Below are 14242 nucleotides of genomic sequence, written 5' to 3'. Positions count from 1 at the left end.
AATAGATCCCTCATTAGAAGACTGCCCCATGAGGGACAGCTCTTTCACTTTAATCGAGGCCACTGATGTCATCTGAAACTTCATTGAAAATTCACTTCCCAGCAGGGAAGCTGCAAGGATCATGCACGGACAGCGTGAAGCTGAGGGACCAAACCCCACCCACAATTCATCTTAAAAACATCGTGGGCTGTGTGTCCCCTTCCGCCCAGGCAGGGGGGTCAGCCCAACAAAACACTCCCATCGCTTGCCCCCAAAGGGCAGGGGCTAAAATAATAAATGAAAATGTAAAGTTCTCAACCAAGCAGGAAAATGCCCATCCCTGGAAGTGTTCCAGTCCAGGCTGGACCAGGCTTAGAGCAACCTGGGATAAGGGAAGGTGTCTCTGCCCATGGAAGGTGGTGGAACTGGATGAGGTTTAAAGTGCCTCCCAACCCAGACCATCCTGGAAGTCCACGAACCCCGTAAAAGGTTTAAATTTGAGCCTCCTGCATTCTTGCCAATAATCCCCCGGCAGCTGTCCCCCCACAGCCCAGAGTTAAACCTGACTGCAGGGTCCGTGTGGGGGAGAGTGATAACCTTGACAGGGAGAACACAGCAGGAGCCAGCTCAGACAGGGGAATTCCTGCAATCCCTCACCGAGCGCCTCCAGAGCTTACTGACAGGTGAGCCTAATGCAGCTTCAGTAAAAGCTCAGCAGAGGTAAAGCAGCAACTGCATGGATGGAATCCAGGGACAGGGAACCACTGAGGCTGGAAAACACTTCCAAAACCATGGAGCCCAACTGCAAATGCAACAACCTGAGCGCTCTGGCTCGGGGCAATGCCAGCACAAACACGGCCTGGGGAGAATGGACTGGGAGCAGCCCTGGGGAGAAGGAGCTGGGGATTGCTGGGAGAAGCTCCACAGGCCCTGGCCACGAGCACTGGGACCTGAAATGCCTGTTCCCCACTCAGGCTGGACAGCCCTCTCCAGGAGGAATTTTCCCAATGTCCAACCTGAACTTCCCCTGGTGCAATTAAGGCTGCTCCCCCTCCTCCTGTCCCTGTTCCCTGGCAGCACAGCCCGACCCCCCCGGCTGTCCCCTCCTGGCAGGGACTTGTGCAGAGCCACAAGGTCCCCCCTGAGCCTCCTTTGCTCCAGGCTGAGCCCCCTCAGCCTCTCCTGGGGCTCCAGACCCTTTTCCAGGCCTGTTGCCCTGCTAAAAGCAGAGCAGAGGTGCTGGGAGCAGGAGCCAGGGCTCAGCACTGCTCAGATGCAGCTCACAGGGGTTTGGGGAGTGGCTGTAGGAGCACTGAGGCAGTGATTCTGGAGCCTCTGGAAAAACCCATTGAATCCTCCCACCCTGGCAGCATCCCTGTGCCAAGGCTCTGAGCACACGTTCCCAGCAGTGTTCTGTACCAGGAGCTCCCAATGGCTCCAGTGGGAGTGGGGGCAAGACTTGCTCAGAGACATAAAACTGCCAGCTCTGCCCAGCCCTAAGGACACGAGGCTTATTCCCAATTTGATGCCAGGGAACAGCACAGCTGGGCTGAACTGGGCTGCCCAAGGCTGCCCCATCCCTGGGAGAGGCTGAGCTGCAGCTCCAGCCACCCAGTGCAGGCAACTGCCTCCAGGGAAACACCTCAAGTGGTGGAGGAAATGCAACTGGAAGCCTTTCAATTGTTTTCATTACCCAGCCAAGTGGGATTGAGGCACAGGGAACAGCCCTGCAAGCTGGGAACAGCCACCCCAAACCAGCAGCTCCTGGCACCAGGGGCCTATGCTGCGTCCCTGGGGACTGTCACTGCTCCAGAGGGACATTGTGATGGCTGGGTTTGCAAGAGCAGCTGGGGCTGCCCCTGGATCCCTGCAGTGCCCAGGGCCAGGCAGGACACTGGGGCTGGAGCAGCCTGGCACAGGGGAAGGTGTCCCTGCCATGGCAGGGGTGGCACTGGGTGGATTTAAGGTCTCTTCCAGCCAAACCAGTCTGGGATTCTGTCACCTGGCAGCAGATCCCTGCACCCACGTGCTTCCTTTCAGCTTCCAACACTCTGCCTTTCCTGTTTAGCTGCCAGTTCTCCCTAGAAGACAGAATTCCTCACCTCCAACGAGCACCCACCACAACTGAGGCAACGCTGCGAACAAAGAGCTCTTTCCCTCTTACAGCAGACTCTTATTTCCATCAGTGCTTGTGTAAACAAAGAACAACAACTTTCTTTCTCGTCAATCCTTTATCAGCTAAAACGTCCAAGGCTGACACAACAAAAAGCTGCTCCTTTTTTTGCAGTGAGCACACATGGACTGAAACTTCCTTAGTTGGCTGCCTGAAGGAATGCAGTCAACATAAAATCATGGAATGGTTTGGGTTGGGAGGGACATTAAAGCTCATTTAATTTCACCCTCTGCCATGGGCAGTGACATCTTCCACTGTCCCAGGTTGCTCCAAGCCTCATCCAACCTGGCCTTGGACGCTTTTAGTGATAGGACACCCATAGCTGCTCTGACAACGATGAAGTGGCTACAAACCCCCAGCAGTGAGGAGCAGCCCCAGCCAGCACTGGTGACAGTGCTGAGACACCCCTTGGATCATCTCAAGGTCACACGTGGCTTCCTCTGTGCTGAGGAGGAGGCACCAAGCCCAAGTGCAGCCCTGGCTGCAGCAGGCTGACTGTGAGAGCAGCCCCAGCACTGCGCAGGACAAGGCCCTGGTGATACCTTGGGTTTTCAGTTTCTCTGGTCTGTCTTGGTGTGCAGCTTTTAGCTTTATATTCAGTGTTACTGGGATCTTTTCACAGGGTGGGGAAGACAAAACAATCCCATTCCAGCTGGGGACTCAAGGACAATCTCTTCAAACTTCAGGCCCAAAGCACAAACAAGGTGAAAAGAGGAGGGCAGGCAAGCAAGGAGGATGAAACTTCATCATTTGAAGCTATTAACTGGGCAGTTAACTCCTGTATTCAAATGCACTAAACTTATAAAAATGTGAGATGACCAAGCTCTTTTGCTTCCATCTTGGAGCCACCTGGGCAGAGCCACGACTGTGGCTGCGGTCCTGCCAGGGTGTGGCCTTTGAAGGCCCTGCAATAAACACCCTCTTCACTCCCCTGAACTCCATCCAGCCCCTGTTCCAGCTGCTCGAGAGCCCCGCACCGACCTCGTCGCTCTCCTCCACGTCCACGTTGCCGTTGGCGTCGTCGTCCATCTGCTTGTGGATGTTGCGCACGGCCTCGAAGCTCAGCTGCTCGTCCTCGTCGTGGCACAGCGCCTTGTCGATGCGGCAGAACTCTGCAGGGGCAGACAGCAGCACGTCAGGCAGTGGCACCAGCCCCCCAGGAGCGGCACCAGCCCCCCCAGGAGTGGCACCAGCCCCCCCAGGAGCGGCACCAGCCCCCCAGGAGCGGCGCCAGCCCCCCAGGAGCGGCGCCAGCCCCCAGCACGTCCCTGCAGCTGGCAGGGCTGCCGTGGCCACGCAGCCAGGCAGGGCAGAGCAGGGTGTCCCTGTCACCCCAGCCCTCCACACCCCACCAGGACAGCTCTCTCAGCAGGGGCTGGCTCCTGCCCACAGCCCCAGCAGGGCAGAGCAGGGTGTCCCTGTCACCCCAGCCCTCCAACTCCACCAGGACAGCTCTCCCAGCAGGGGCTGGCTCCTGCCCACGGCCCCAGCAGGGCAGAGCAGGGTGTCCCTGTCACCCCAGCCCTCCACACTCCACCAGGACAGCTCTCCCAGCAGGGGCTGGCTCCTGCCCCTCCACGTCTCCCCTGGAGGCTGTTGGTGTTGGCACCATGTGCAGCCGGGGCGTTTGGGGAGGAAGAGCTGTGTGTTTATAAAACACGGCAATTAAAACCCTCCCCTCTTCCTGATTATGGAACGGGCTCTTCTGGCTGCTTTTCACACCATTTTCTACTGTCTGAGACTAACACTTCACATTTTGCTGCGTGCCCGAGTCCACGCGAGCACCAAGCAGGGCTGATCCAGCCCCCGTGGCACTGCCAGGTGGTGACACCAGACCCAGGGATGGGCAATCCTCAGGGACCTGGGCAGGCTGGAGAGCTGGGACCATGCCAAGGCCATGGAGCTCAGCAGGGCCAAGTGCAAGGTGCTGCAGGGGCTGGGAGAGCCGGGGCTGCTCACCTGGAGAAGAGATACCTGAGAGCCCCTTGCAGGGCCTGAAGGAGCTCCAGGAGAGCTGCAGAGGGACTGGGGACAAGGGAATAGCTTCCCACTGACAAGATGGCCTGGACAGTGATGCAGCATCCTGCAGAGGCAGGGCTGGTGTCCTGCTGCTCCCAAACCTCGGGGAGTTCACTCCGTGCTAACCCGTGTGGCCAGGGGAGTCCAGCAGCGCTGTGAACTGGGGACAAACCAGTGAGTGAACTGGGAACCTTCCCCAGGGCTCCCCCAGGCCACTCCTGAAGGGACGCCCAGAACCACATGGACCTCGGAAGAACGCTGGCTGCCCTGGGGCTGATTTGGAGAGATGTGGGGCTCCTCTCCTACCCTGCCAGAGCTCTCGGTGGCTCAGAACTGTGGCTGGGCCTTCTGTGCTGGCTGCTCCCGTTATCTCCGAGGCAGCGAGCAGGGACACGAGATGGTCTCTGTGTTTATGCTGCCCTTGGACACGACTCCAGCAGGAAAAATGAAGCCAGGCTAAACGGTATCTCCCAAAATACGACACGGTTATCTTGTTCCGAGCCTGTGCTTGTTGTTGCAGGGGAGAACGCGGCAACGCTGTAGCGAAGTTTGGATTATAGGAAGGGAAGGTCGGGTTATTGCAAAAGTGGGTTTATTCAGGTTAACCCCCTCCTGACCACGGAACTCCTGAGCCCTGGCTCAGGTCTGTCTAAGGGGATCAAGCAGGCAAAGAGACCTGAAGGGATGAAGAATGGAAGGGATGAAGGATTAGAAGAATCAAGGATTGAGGGGATCCTGCCCTGATTTCCTGCCACCCCCAGGACAACCCCTGGATATTCGCAGCACAAATGCCAGGAATGAAGATTGGCTGAGAGCAGCAGCAAGAGCAATGAGACAAGGCTTTCAAGAGCTGCCAGGTGCCGATAATCAACTGCACCATCAACAGCAATCAAACCAAACCCGGGAGGAATTCGGTGCTTTCATTAAGACCAAAAGGAGCCTGAATATGGGGCACAAGTGATTTAATCAGCAGACAGCCCTGAAGTGACAACAGAATGGTCCCAACATTTCAGCAGCCACTCCGGGCTGCTCATTCCCCTCCCTGTTATCTCCCTTCCTCTCCCAGTTATCTCCGCGGGCTGCAGCTGCGGGAATACCCAAATGAAGGAACAAAGACCAGCACCAGCCACTTTGCCTAAGACTGATGTAAGATTAAACCTGAAGATCACAGCACAGAATCGTCCTTTGTGTGAGAAAGGACCTTTAAAGCTCATCCACACCTTCCACTGCCCCAGGCTGCTGCAAGCCCGGTCCAAGCAGACCTGGAATACTGCAATCAGGCTATTCCAACACACCTTCGGCGAACAAAAGCCTCAAAATGAGTGCGAAATTGGCTTTGTTTAAGTAAATCTCCCTCTCCAGAACGTCCAGCCCTGCCTTTTGCTCCAGCAGCTTCCCCAGGAGACACCTGCTGCCTGGTCCTCAGCAGGGCTGTGACTCCCGAGGAGCACCAGCATCACCTCCACTCCCACCCCGCCCCTGTGAGTCATCGGGAACCTTCTGTCTCCATCCCGCTGCTCGGTGGCTCCACGCCTGCTCTTTATCTCCCCACCATCGACCCACAGGCCGCATCTGCCCCGCCGTGCAGAACAAAGAGTCCCTTGTCCCTGCCAAGGGGTGTCCTTGATGGGCCATTAACCGGGGCACACCGACCCGGGCCGGCCTCACGTCCCTCCTGCTGGCCCTTTCACCCTCCTGCTGGCCCTTCCATCCCTCCTGTTGCTCCTTCCATCCATCCATCCATCCCTGCTGCCCTCACATCCCTCCTCCTGCCCCCCCTCCATCCCTCCCTGCTGCCCACTCCATCCCTCCTCCTGCCCCCCCTCCATCCCTCACCCCTCGGGGCTCGCTGTCCCCACCAAAGGCACTCTGCAGCCTCTGCTCAGGGCTCCTGCTGCCACCCCAAAGGACCCTGAGGCCGGAGCGCTGAAGCAGAGCTGGAATTTCACCGAGCCATGAGCTTGGAAAAGCCCTTGGACACCATCGAGTGCTGCTGTTCCCCAGCACTGCCAAGGCCACCAGTGACCATGCCCCCAAGTGCCACATCTGTGAAACCCATCCAGGGATGTGACTGCACCTGTGCCAGGGCTGGACAACATCTTCCACGAAGGAATTCTTCCCGACATCCAACCTGAACCTCCCCGGTGCAATCTGAAGCCATTTCCACCTAGCACGGAAAGCAGTTAGGGGTGGTTTTGTAACAGATGACAAAGACGTGTCTTATGGTGGCCCCGGCTGGCACCAATCACACAGACTTGTTTTGTTACTCTTGTTTTGGGGGCTCCAGCCATGGGGCCACCCAAATTCAACAGGACATGGCCCTGGACCAGCAGCTCTGGGGAGCTCTGAGAGGACGATCTCCAGAGCTCCCCTGCACCATCACTTCATTCCAGACCTCTCCTTTCTCATGGGAGATTCTCTCTAACGAGGATTTTGTTTGTTTAATTCCCCTTGATTTCCTTCTGCGAGGTCCCATTATCTCCAATAACGGCCCAAGCCCCTGCAGCTCTGAGCTCTGCAGCAGCAGTAGCCCTGGGGACAGCACAGAACAGCAGCTTAATTATTACAATTGTCATTTACATAACTGGCTTTTATAAACACCGGGAGGGCAGCCAAGGAAAAAAAAGCCCTATATTTGGGGAAAAAGAACTGTTTACATATTTTACCCGTGTAAACAAGGGCTCGGTTGAACTTCGTGCTCAGGGTTCCTCCCCTGGAACTCTGGGTTTCAACTCAAAAATGCCAAGGACAACTTCAGGAATTTTAACGAAGGCACTAAGCTGTGAGGGATGTATCCAGAGATTTCCATTCCCTCCGGAAGGGTAAGGAATAGCAAGGGAAGCCTGGGACATCTTGCAAGGCTGCAGAGCAGCGGCACAGAGAGCAAGGCTAAAAGGGCACAGCAATAATCCTGGGTTTGCAGCTCTGATTCCCAAACATCAGAGCCTGATGGAGCTACGAGAGCACCCAGCCATTCCCACTGTCAGGAAGTCCTCAGAGGGGTTTTATACTTCAAGCTGACACTGCACAGCGTGTTCACTACAGAGAGAACTGTCAGACTCCAGGTCTAATGCACCATGCTGGGCCACAAACACACATGAAATTCACATATAAATCATTTGTGCCAAAAAAAAAAAAGTCAAACAGAACCGGGATTTTAGCACACGCTCGTTCTCCTGTTCCTTCTGACCTACTTTCCCTAGCAGACTCCTTCCCTGGGAGGTGCAGAGCCAGGGCACCGAGTCCTGCTCTGGGCAGGCAGCAACCCAGAGGGCAGGGCTGGAGGGGATCTTGGCAATGAGGAATTGTTCCCTGGCAGGGTGGGCAGGCCCTGGCACAGGGTGCCCAGAGCAGCTGGGGCTGCCCCTGGATCCCTGGCAGTGCCCAAGGCCAGGCTGGACACTGGAGCAGCCTGGCACAGTGGGAGGTGTCCCTGCCATGGCAGGGGTGGGATTTATGGTCCCTCCCAGCCCAAATCAGCCTGTGATTCCATGACCAACACCGACCTCATCAGGCTCCCACCTCCTTTCTAGTGTGGAAACTCCTGGAGTGACTCTCCCAGCAGTTTTGGGATGTAGGATCTGGCAGCTGAGGGGAGTTTGCTCAGAGCACACCAAGGAGAGCATTCAAGCATGTGCTCAACAGGGAATTATCCCCGTGCTCCTGCTGTGGAGTTCCCATCACCCTTGGGACAGAGCAGGGTCTGGAGCAGCTCAACAGGGACTCACTGCATTCACCAGTTTCCCACCCCATGGAATCCCACACTGCCTGGGGTTGGGAGGGACCCTAAAGCCCATCCAGTGCCACCCCCAGCCAGCCCCATGTTGCTCCAACCTTCCACAACTACGGAAGTTTTAGCAGGAGCTCAAGGAGACTTTTCTCCTCTAAGGCAGCACCTTGCACGATGCAAAAAACCAAATCCTTGTAGTCAAGTCAGATTAAACAGTCTAGAAAAAATGTAAATTCTAGCAGAGGTTGGACTGTTTGATCTCTGAGAGACTTTCAAAGAAGTACCTACGCCCTCGGGTGTCTCCGCTGGAAGGGCCAGCCCTGAATGTTCACAAACCATTTACTAACAGTGCCCAGGGAAACAGGCTGTGCCCAGCTCCTGGGGCCAAAGCTGTCTGTTCTGGGAGTGCCCCGAGTCTCAGGATCAGCATGACAAAGCCACACAGGGTCACACAGATGCAGGAGGAAGCCCTGTGTGATGCAGGGAGCCTCGCGCCACCACAGCTGAGCAGAGCCACGGGAAGGAATCAAGCAGCAAAGGGAGGTTATTGTACAGTCATGAACTCACACTCAATTAAAACCTTAAAATTCCTTCCCCAAATGGGCTCCTCTCCTTGGCACAGGCTCAACGTTTATTTACTACCATCAATTCTCTCACCACCGAGTGCAATCAGCCTTTTTCATCCTCTCCATGCACCAATTTACTGATTTAACGTCAGCCCATTGCTTCCAGACATCCTCCCCCTTCCCTTCCCCGCAGCAGCAGCACAGCCCTTTCATCCCCGGCTTCCACCCAGTCCCCCCCACCAGAACTTTGTGACCCCACTTTTCATCAAGGGCTTCGCTCTTTCCACCCCATTAAAACAACACACACCCCCAAATCACACACAACCCCTAAAAAACAAGGCTGGTGTTGGAGTGGGAACACATGGCCCCATCTCCATCCCTTGCCTGTCCTGGCAGTGCCCACCCCTCCTCCTGCCTATGCTGTCCCAACACAGGATCCCCTCCATCTGGGAACAAACCCCCGGGTGCAGCAGAGTTTTTGGGAATGACTCCACCCTCGCTGGGGCTCCCAAACCTCCCCAGAGCAGATCTGGGCACCCTGGCTTGGGTGCTCCGGCCTCCAAGGGCCAACTGCACCCATTTCCTTCCGCAGGGATCTCTGCCTGCTTCCCTCAGCCCAAGGCCTGGGGGACATTTCTCCTGGGCTGAACAAATAAGATAACAGAGGTGGTTCTGGTACCACCCTGTCGGGCACAGCGGCTCTGCCCACGGGCAGCTCCAAAATACCACGTCAGGGCCTTCTCTGAGGAGCAGCAGAAGCCAAAATATCCCGTGGGCAGGGAAGTTCTAAGGAGCTGAAATAACTGGAGATTGGGTTACTTCATAACCATAACACACGTAATCTGAGCGCTGACACATTCCTGCCCCACTGCGTGGAACAAAACTGAATCATCTGAGCTGCAGCCACAGCCAGGGCCACCCAAACCTGACGGGAGAGGGACGTTTTACACGGGCAGACACGGACACAACATGGGAAATGGTTTGAAACTAAGGAGAGTTACACTGGAGACTGGGGGAAGTTCTTCCCAGTACGGGTGGTGAGGTCATGCCCCAGAGAAGCTGTGGCTGCCCCTGGATCCCTGGCAGTGCCCAAGGATGGGATTTGGAGCAACCTGGGATGGTGGAAGGTGTCCTGCCCATGGCAGGGGGTGGCAGCAGATGAGCTTTGTGGTTCCTCTCAGCTCACACCACTGTAGGATTCCATGATGCCATGTGTTGGGAATGCTCTGCAAAGCCCTGGCAGTGCTGTGCACCAGAGGAATCCACGGGACAGACAATCCCATGGCACCTGCTCCAGCTCTCAGGGACCCAGGATCAACATTCCTGCTCTGCAAAGAGACAGGATTATACCATGGCCCACACCAGCTCTCCAGTGATTTTCAGAACCCCAAAATGGTTTGGGTTGGGAAGAACCTCAAAGATCATCGAGTCTCACCCCCTGCCACGGCAGGGACACCTTCCACTGTCCCAGGCTGCTCCCAGCCCCATCCAAGGTGGCCTTGGGCACTGCCAGGGATCCAGGGGCAGCCAGAGCTGCTGTTCAGTGTACTCTGAAAGGCTCCCAGTGAGGGGTGGGAAGGAATCCAAGCCCCCCTGAGCCCCCATCCCAGCCGTGAGTCACCGCTCCAGGCAGCCCCAGCCCACGGCACCGAGCGCTGGCTGCTGCACACTGGGATCCAAAGCCATAATCATGGAGTGAAAGAGAAATCTGAAAGTCAGGAAACCACATAATGGATGAGTGAGTCATCCCTGCCTGAAAAATTGAAGATGCCAGAGAAAGCTCAGAAGTCCAAGAAAAACCCACAGCATTGCTGCTGTTGCATCCCGCCAGCCCTGAGCCGGGAGATCCATCCCTGCAGCACTGCCTGCCCACAGCCAGCATTCCAGGGACAGCTCTGGGCCACAAACACCTGGAGCAGGGAGAGCTCGAGATACAGAAGCAAAAATTTTGGTAGTTCTGACAAGGTAACGAAGTACAGAATTCCTCTCTTGCTGTCAGAATTTACTGAGAAATCACAGAATGGCAAAAAGGCTCATGTTGGGAGGGACCTCAAAGCGCACCCAGTGTCACCCCTGCCATGGCAGAGACACCTTCCACTGTGCCAGGTGCTCCAAGCCCCATCCAAGCTGGCCTCTGGCACTGGCAGCCATTCCCTGTGTGCTGTCCCTGCAGGCCTTGTCCCCAGTCCCTCTGCAGCTCTCCTGGAGCCCCTTCAGGCCCTGCCAGGGGCTCTGAGCTCTCCCTGGAGCTTCTCCTCTCCAGGTGAGCACCCCCAGCTCTCCCAGCCTGGCTCCAGCTCTTGGAGCCCCTCTGTGGCTCCTCTGGACTTGTTCCCACAGCTCCATGTCCATTCCCAGCTGGAGGCCCGGGATGGAGAGCTCAGAGCTGAGCCAAAATCCAGGCTCACAGCCCAGTTCTGTCTCACCTTCACAGCCTCACAGGATGGCTGAGGGAGCCCAGGGCCCAGGAGCAATGTGGATCTTCAGAAGGACTCTTCCCTGCATTTCCTGGCCTCTTCCTCCTCCTCCCCAGCAGCCCAGGCTCCAAGCACTGCCCTGCTCCCTTCCCAGACACGCTCTGCAGAATTAATCCAAGGGCAGCAGCAAGCACCATTCCCACGCTGCCGTACAAGGACAGCTTCTCCCAGTTCCAGCCTTCTTTCTCCCTCCTGTGTCTCACCAAGAACTGACGATTCCCATGTTCACAGGAGCCCTGCAGAGCAGGAAACAGGGTGACAACAGCCTCTGCCCTGGCCATGGCACACGCTGCACAATCTGCTTTTCCTGCAGAGGAGGAACGAGCTGCTCCCAAGGCACCCACGCTGCTGCAGCCAGCTCATGTCTTTCCCAGCAAAGCCCTTCCCTTCCATTGAAGAACGGGATCCAAGAGGGCAAGGCCCTGCCAGGGCGAGGTGCTGCCTGTCCCCAGATTCCTACAGCTGATCCCGCAGGAAATCCCTAGCCCTAACCTCAATTATCCAACCTCAACAGCAGCCTGCAGCCATCACCTTGACTTCTTTGGGAATAAAAACCCTTCCCAGTGATCCCGTTATCCTCTGCTCCCCCAAACTCAAGCAAAGCCACTCTCCTGCATAATTCCCTTCCCACAAGGATCAGGACAGCAGGAAAGGGGACCCAAGGCAGATGTGGATCCTGGCACACAGAGGAGGGGAAAACCAAAGGCACGGGAAGAAGGGGGAGGAAAGGAGCAGGAGGAGGAAGGAAGGAGCTTGTGAGCAGTCCACAAAAAAGCCAAGTTCTTATTCTTGGTGCTCACAGACCTGCTCAGTTTCAGGCACAAACGACCACAGTGGGAATCCCAGAAGAAGAACAAGATCCTGGATGTGCCAGGCACTGCCTGTGCAGTGCAGCAGCAAGGGAATGCCACCAGACCCCACATGGGACAAGCTCAGTGACATGGCAGGAGAAGGGGTTAAAAAGTGACATCTTGGGGAAGAAATGGGGAAGAAAATGACATCTCTCAGCAGGACAGGCTGCAGGAGAGTGGCCACACCACTCACAAGGGGGAATCCTGACCTCCACTCACACATGGGGAGGAGAAAGACTCTTCCCACAAAACCCCACACATCTTTTTCCCACTGAGTGTCACTACAAAAGATCACCTCAAGCCCCAGGTGCTTCCCTTCCCCGTGCCCAGTCACTGCCAGGGGACACCACACAGCACACGGGGTGGCAGAGTGTGAAAAGCAGCACCTTAGGGGCAGCACCAGCAGCACAAATGAAAACAAATCCCTGTTCCAGCGGGCAAAGATCATTCACACTAGGAAAACAGCAGTTTGAAAGTATTTTCCCTTCCTTGCCAGCCACACATGAGCACTTTGGGTTACATCAGGGCCAGGAGAATGAGAGAATCCCAGAATGTCCTGAGCTGGGAGACACCCCCAGGGATCCCCCAGTGCCACCCCTGCCCTGCCCAGAGCCCAGCAAGCCCAGCCTGGGCACCCCTGGCAGCGCTGGCCAAAGGCTCCTGGAGCTCTGGCAGCCTCGGGGCCGTGCCCATTGCGTGGGCAGCCTGGGCAGTGCCAGCCCCCTCTGGGGAAGAGCCTTGCCCTAAAACCCAAACTAAATCCCTCCTGGCCCAGCCACTCCCTCAGGTAGAAAAAAATCATCCATGGAGGGATGGGCAAACAGCAATGATCCCAAACGTGCTGCTACAAGGCAGGTGTTCCTGAATTCTAAACCTCCTGCCCCAAAGTGAGACTGCTGGTTTTTAATCAAATGGGGAAATGAGAAGCCCCCCCAGCTCTGAGTGGCACCGTGCCAGCAGTGAAGGAGCCCTGCCTGCCTGCAGCTGCCTCACTGAAAAGGTTGTTACTAAAAAAACAATTTAAAAAGAAAGTCTTGAAATGAGTCACTGTGGAACCAGGATTAAATTGTGAATTTTATGCTTTGCCACACTGGAAGATGGAAATGCTACTTTTGGAGGAGGCAGGGGGGAGATTCGTCCCTCAGTTAAAAAACACCTCTCCTAAAGCAGCTGTTTTCTGAGGGTGATCAGGAAAAGAGGAACTTTCTAGAACAGATACAGACCAAGAGCAGCCCTGGAGCCCTGAGGCTCCTCGTCCCAGCAGGGTCCTGGCAGTGCTGTGGCAGCAAAAGGTGACACAAAACACGAGGTGTCCCCTCTAGTCCATGAAACCTGGGGGGTGAGAGCAGGAGCTGCACAAACCAAAGGCAATCCCCAAAATCCCCGGGCCTGGCACAGCCCTGCCAGCCCATGCAGTGCCAGCTGTGCCCCACGGCCACCTTGTCCCCAGCCCAGAGCACTCAGTGCCACCTGCAGGGGACACCTGCAGGGATGGGCACTGCAAAGCTGCCTGGGCAGCCCCTGCCAAGGCCTGAGCACCCCTTCCATGGGCAAATTCCTGCTGCTGGCCAAGCTGAGCCTGCCCTGGCCCAGCCTGAGGCCGTTCCCTCTTGTGCTGTCAAGGAGGAAGGAGGGAAGGGAGCAGGGGAAGAGGGAAGGAGGGATGGAGGGAATGCTTTCCAGAGATGACAAGTGGTGATTCCATCAGCTCAGCAGCTCCTGAAGCCTCACCCTTGGCCTGAAAATTCCACATGGAGAGGCAGCTCCCACACCTGGCTTCCCTGAGGACCAGGAGACACACGGCCACTTGTGCTTCAGGAACAGCAGGGATTTCAGAGTGATCCTAAAGCTCAGCAAACAGAGGTTTCCAAAACCTCTTTCCCTCAACAGAGACTTCCCAAAATCCTTCAGGGCCTTAGAAGTAATAAAGAGGCTTCAAAAGACAAGCTGGGAACTCCTTGGACAGCATACTCTTCATCCTCAGCACACAGGGAAGAGCTCCGGCGTGATGCAACCCCTGTTGCAGTTCAGCATTTAAACTGATGTTGTGTAAGCAAAAACACAAGGAAGGAAACCCCCAAGCCTTTCCTGAGCCCAGCTCCAGTGCCACCCCACAGCTGCTGCTCCTCTGTCTGTGGTAAACCCAGCTTAACCCTCCCTGAGACTGCCCAGAGTCACCTGGGAACACCGAGTGTAGAATGCCCAGAAAATCCTCAAATCTCAGCAGATCTGAGGGTCCCCCAGAAGGGCAGCTCACCTTTCTCCCCCATCATTCCTAAACCATGGTTTACCTGTGGCTTTCTCCAGAGGCACTGCAGGGTTGGAATATGCCCTTGGTCTGAGCCCTGTGTGGAGAGGAGCTGGTTTTAGGGGAAGCTGAGGCAGGAAAGGGGCAGTTTTCCAAACCCCAGTCACTGGGAGCCAGACTGTGACAGCCCAGCCACAGA

At 56.2% G+C, this 14242-nt stretch overlaps 1 protein-coding gene across 10 annotated transcripts in view; it reads right to left on the bottom strand.

Annotated features, from left to right (window-relative positions):
* Window positions 1–14242, bottom strand: part of STIM1 (stromal interaction molecule 1) — a 70985-nt gene that overhangs the window by 43176 nt on the left and 13567 nt on the right. For all 10 annotated transcript variants that reach the window (XM_038130295.1, XM_038130285.1, XM_038130267.1 and 7 more), the window contains one exon: window positions 3134–3264. In XM_038130295.1, the coding sequence (XP_037986223.1) occupies window positions 3134–3264 (131 nt within the window). Of the gene's footprint in view, window positions 1–3133; window positions 3265–14242 lie in introns of those variants that run through there.

The sequence above is a fragment of the Motacilla alba genome, chromosome 1 (genome assembly GCF_015832195.1).
Source record: "Motacilla alba alba isolate MOTALB_02 chromosome 1, Motacilla_alba_V1.0_pri, whole genome shotgun sequence".
Taxonomy (NCBI): Eukaryota; Metazoa; Chordata; class Aves; order Passeriformes; family Motacillidae; genus Motacilla; species Motacilla alba.
Note: the sequence above shows the minus strand (reverse complement) of the source record. Positions and strands in the feature narration are given on the sequence as shown.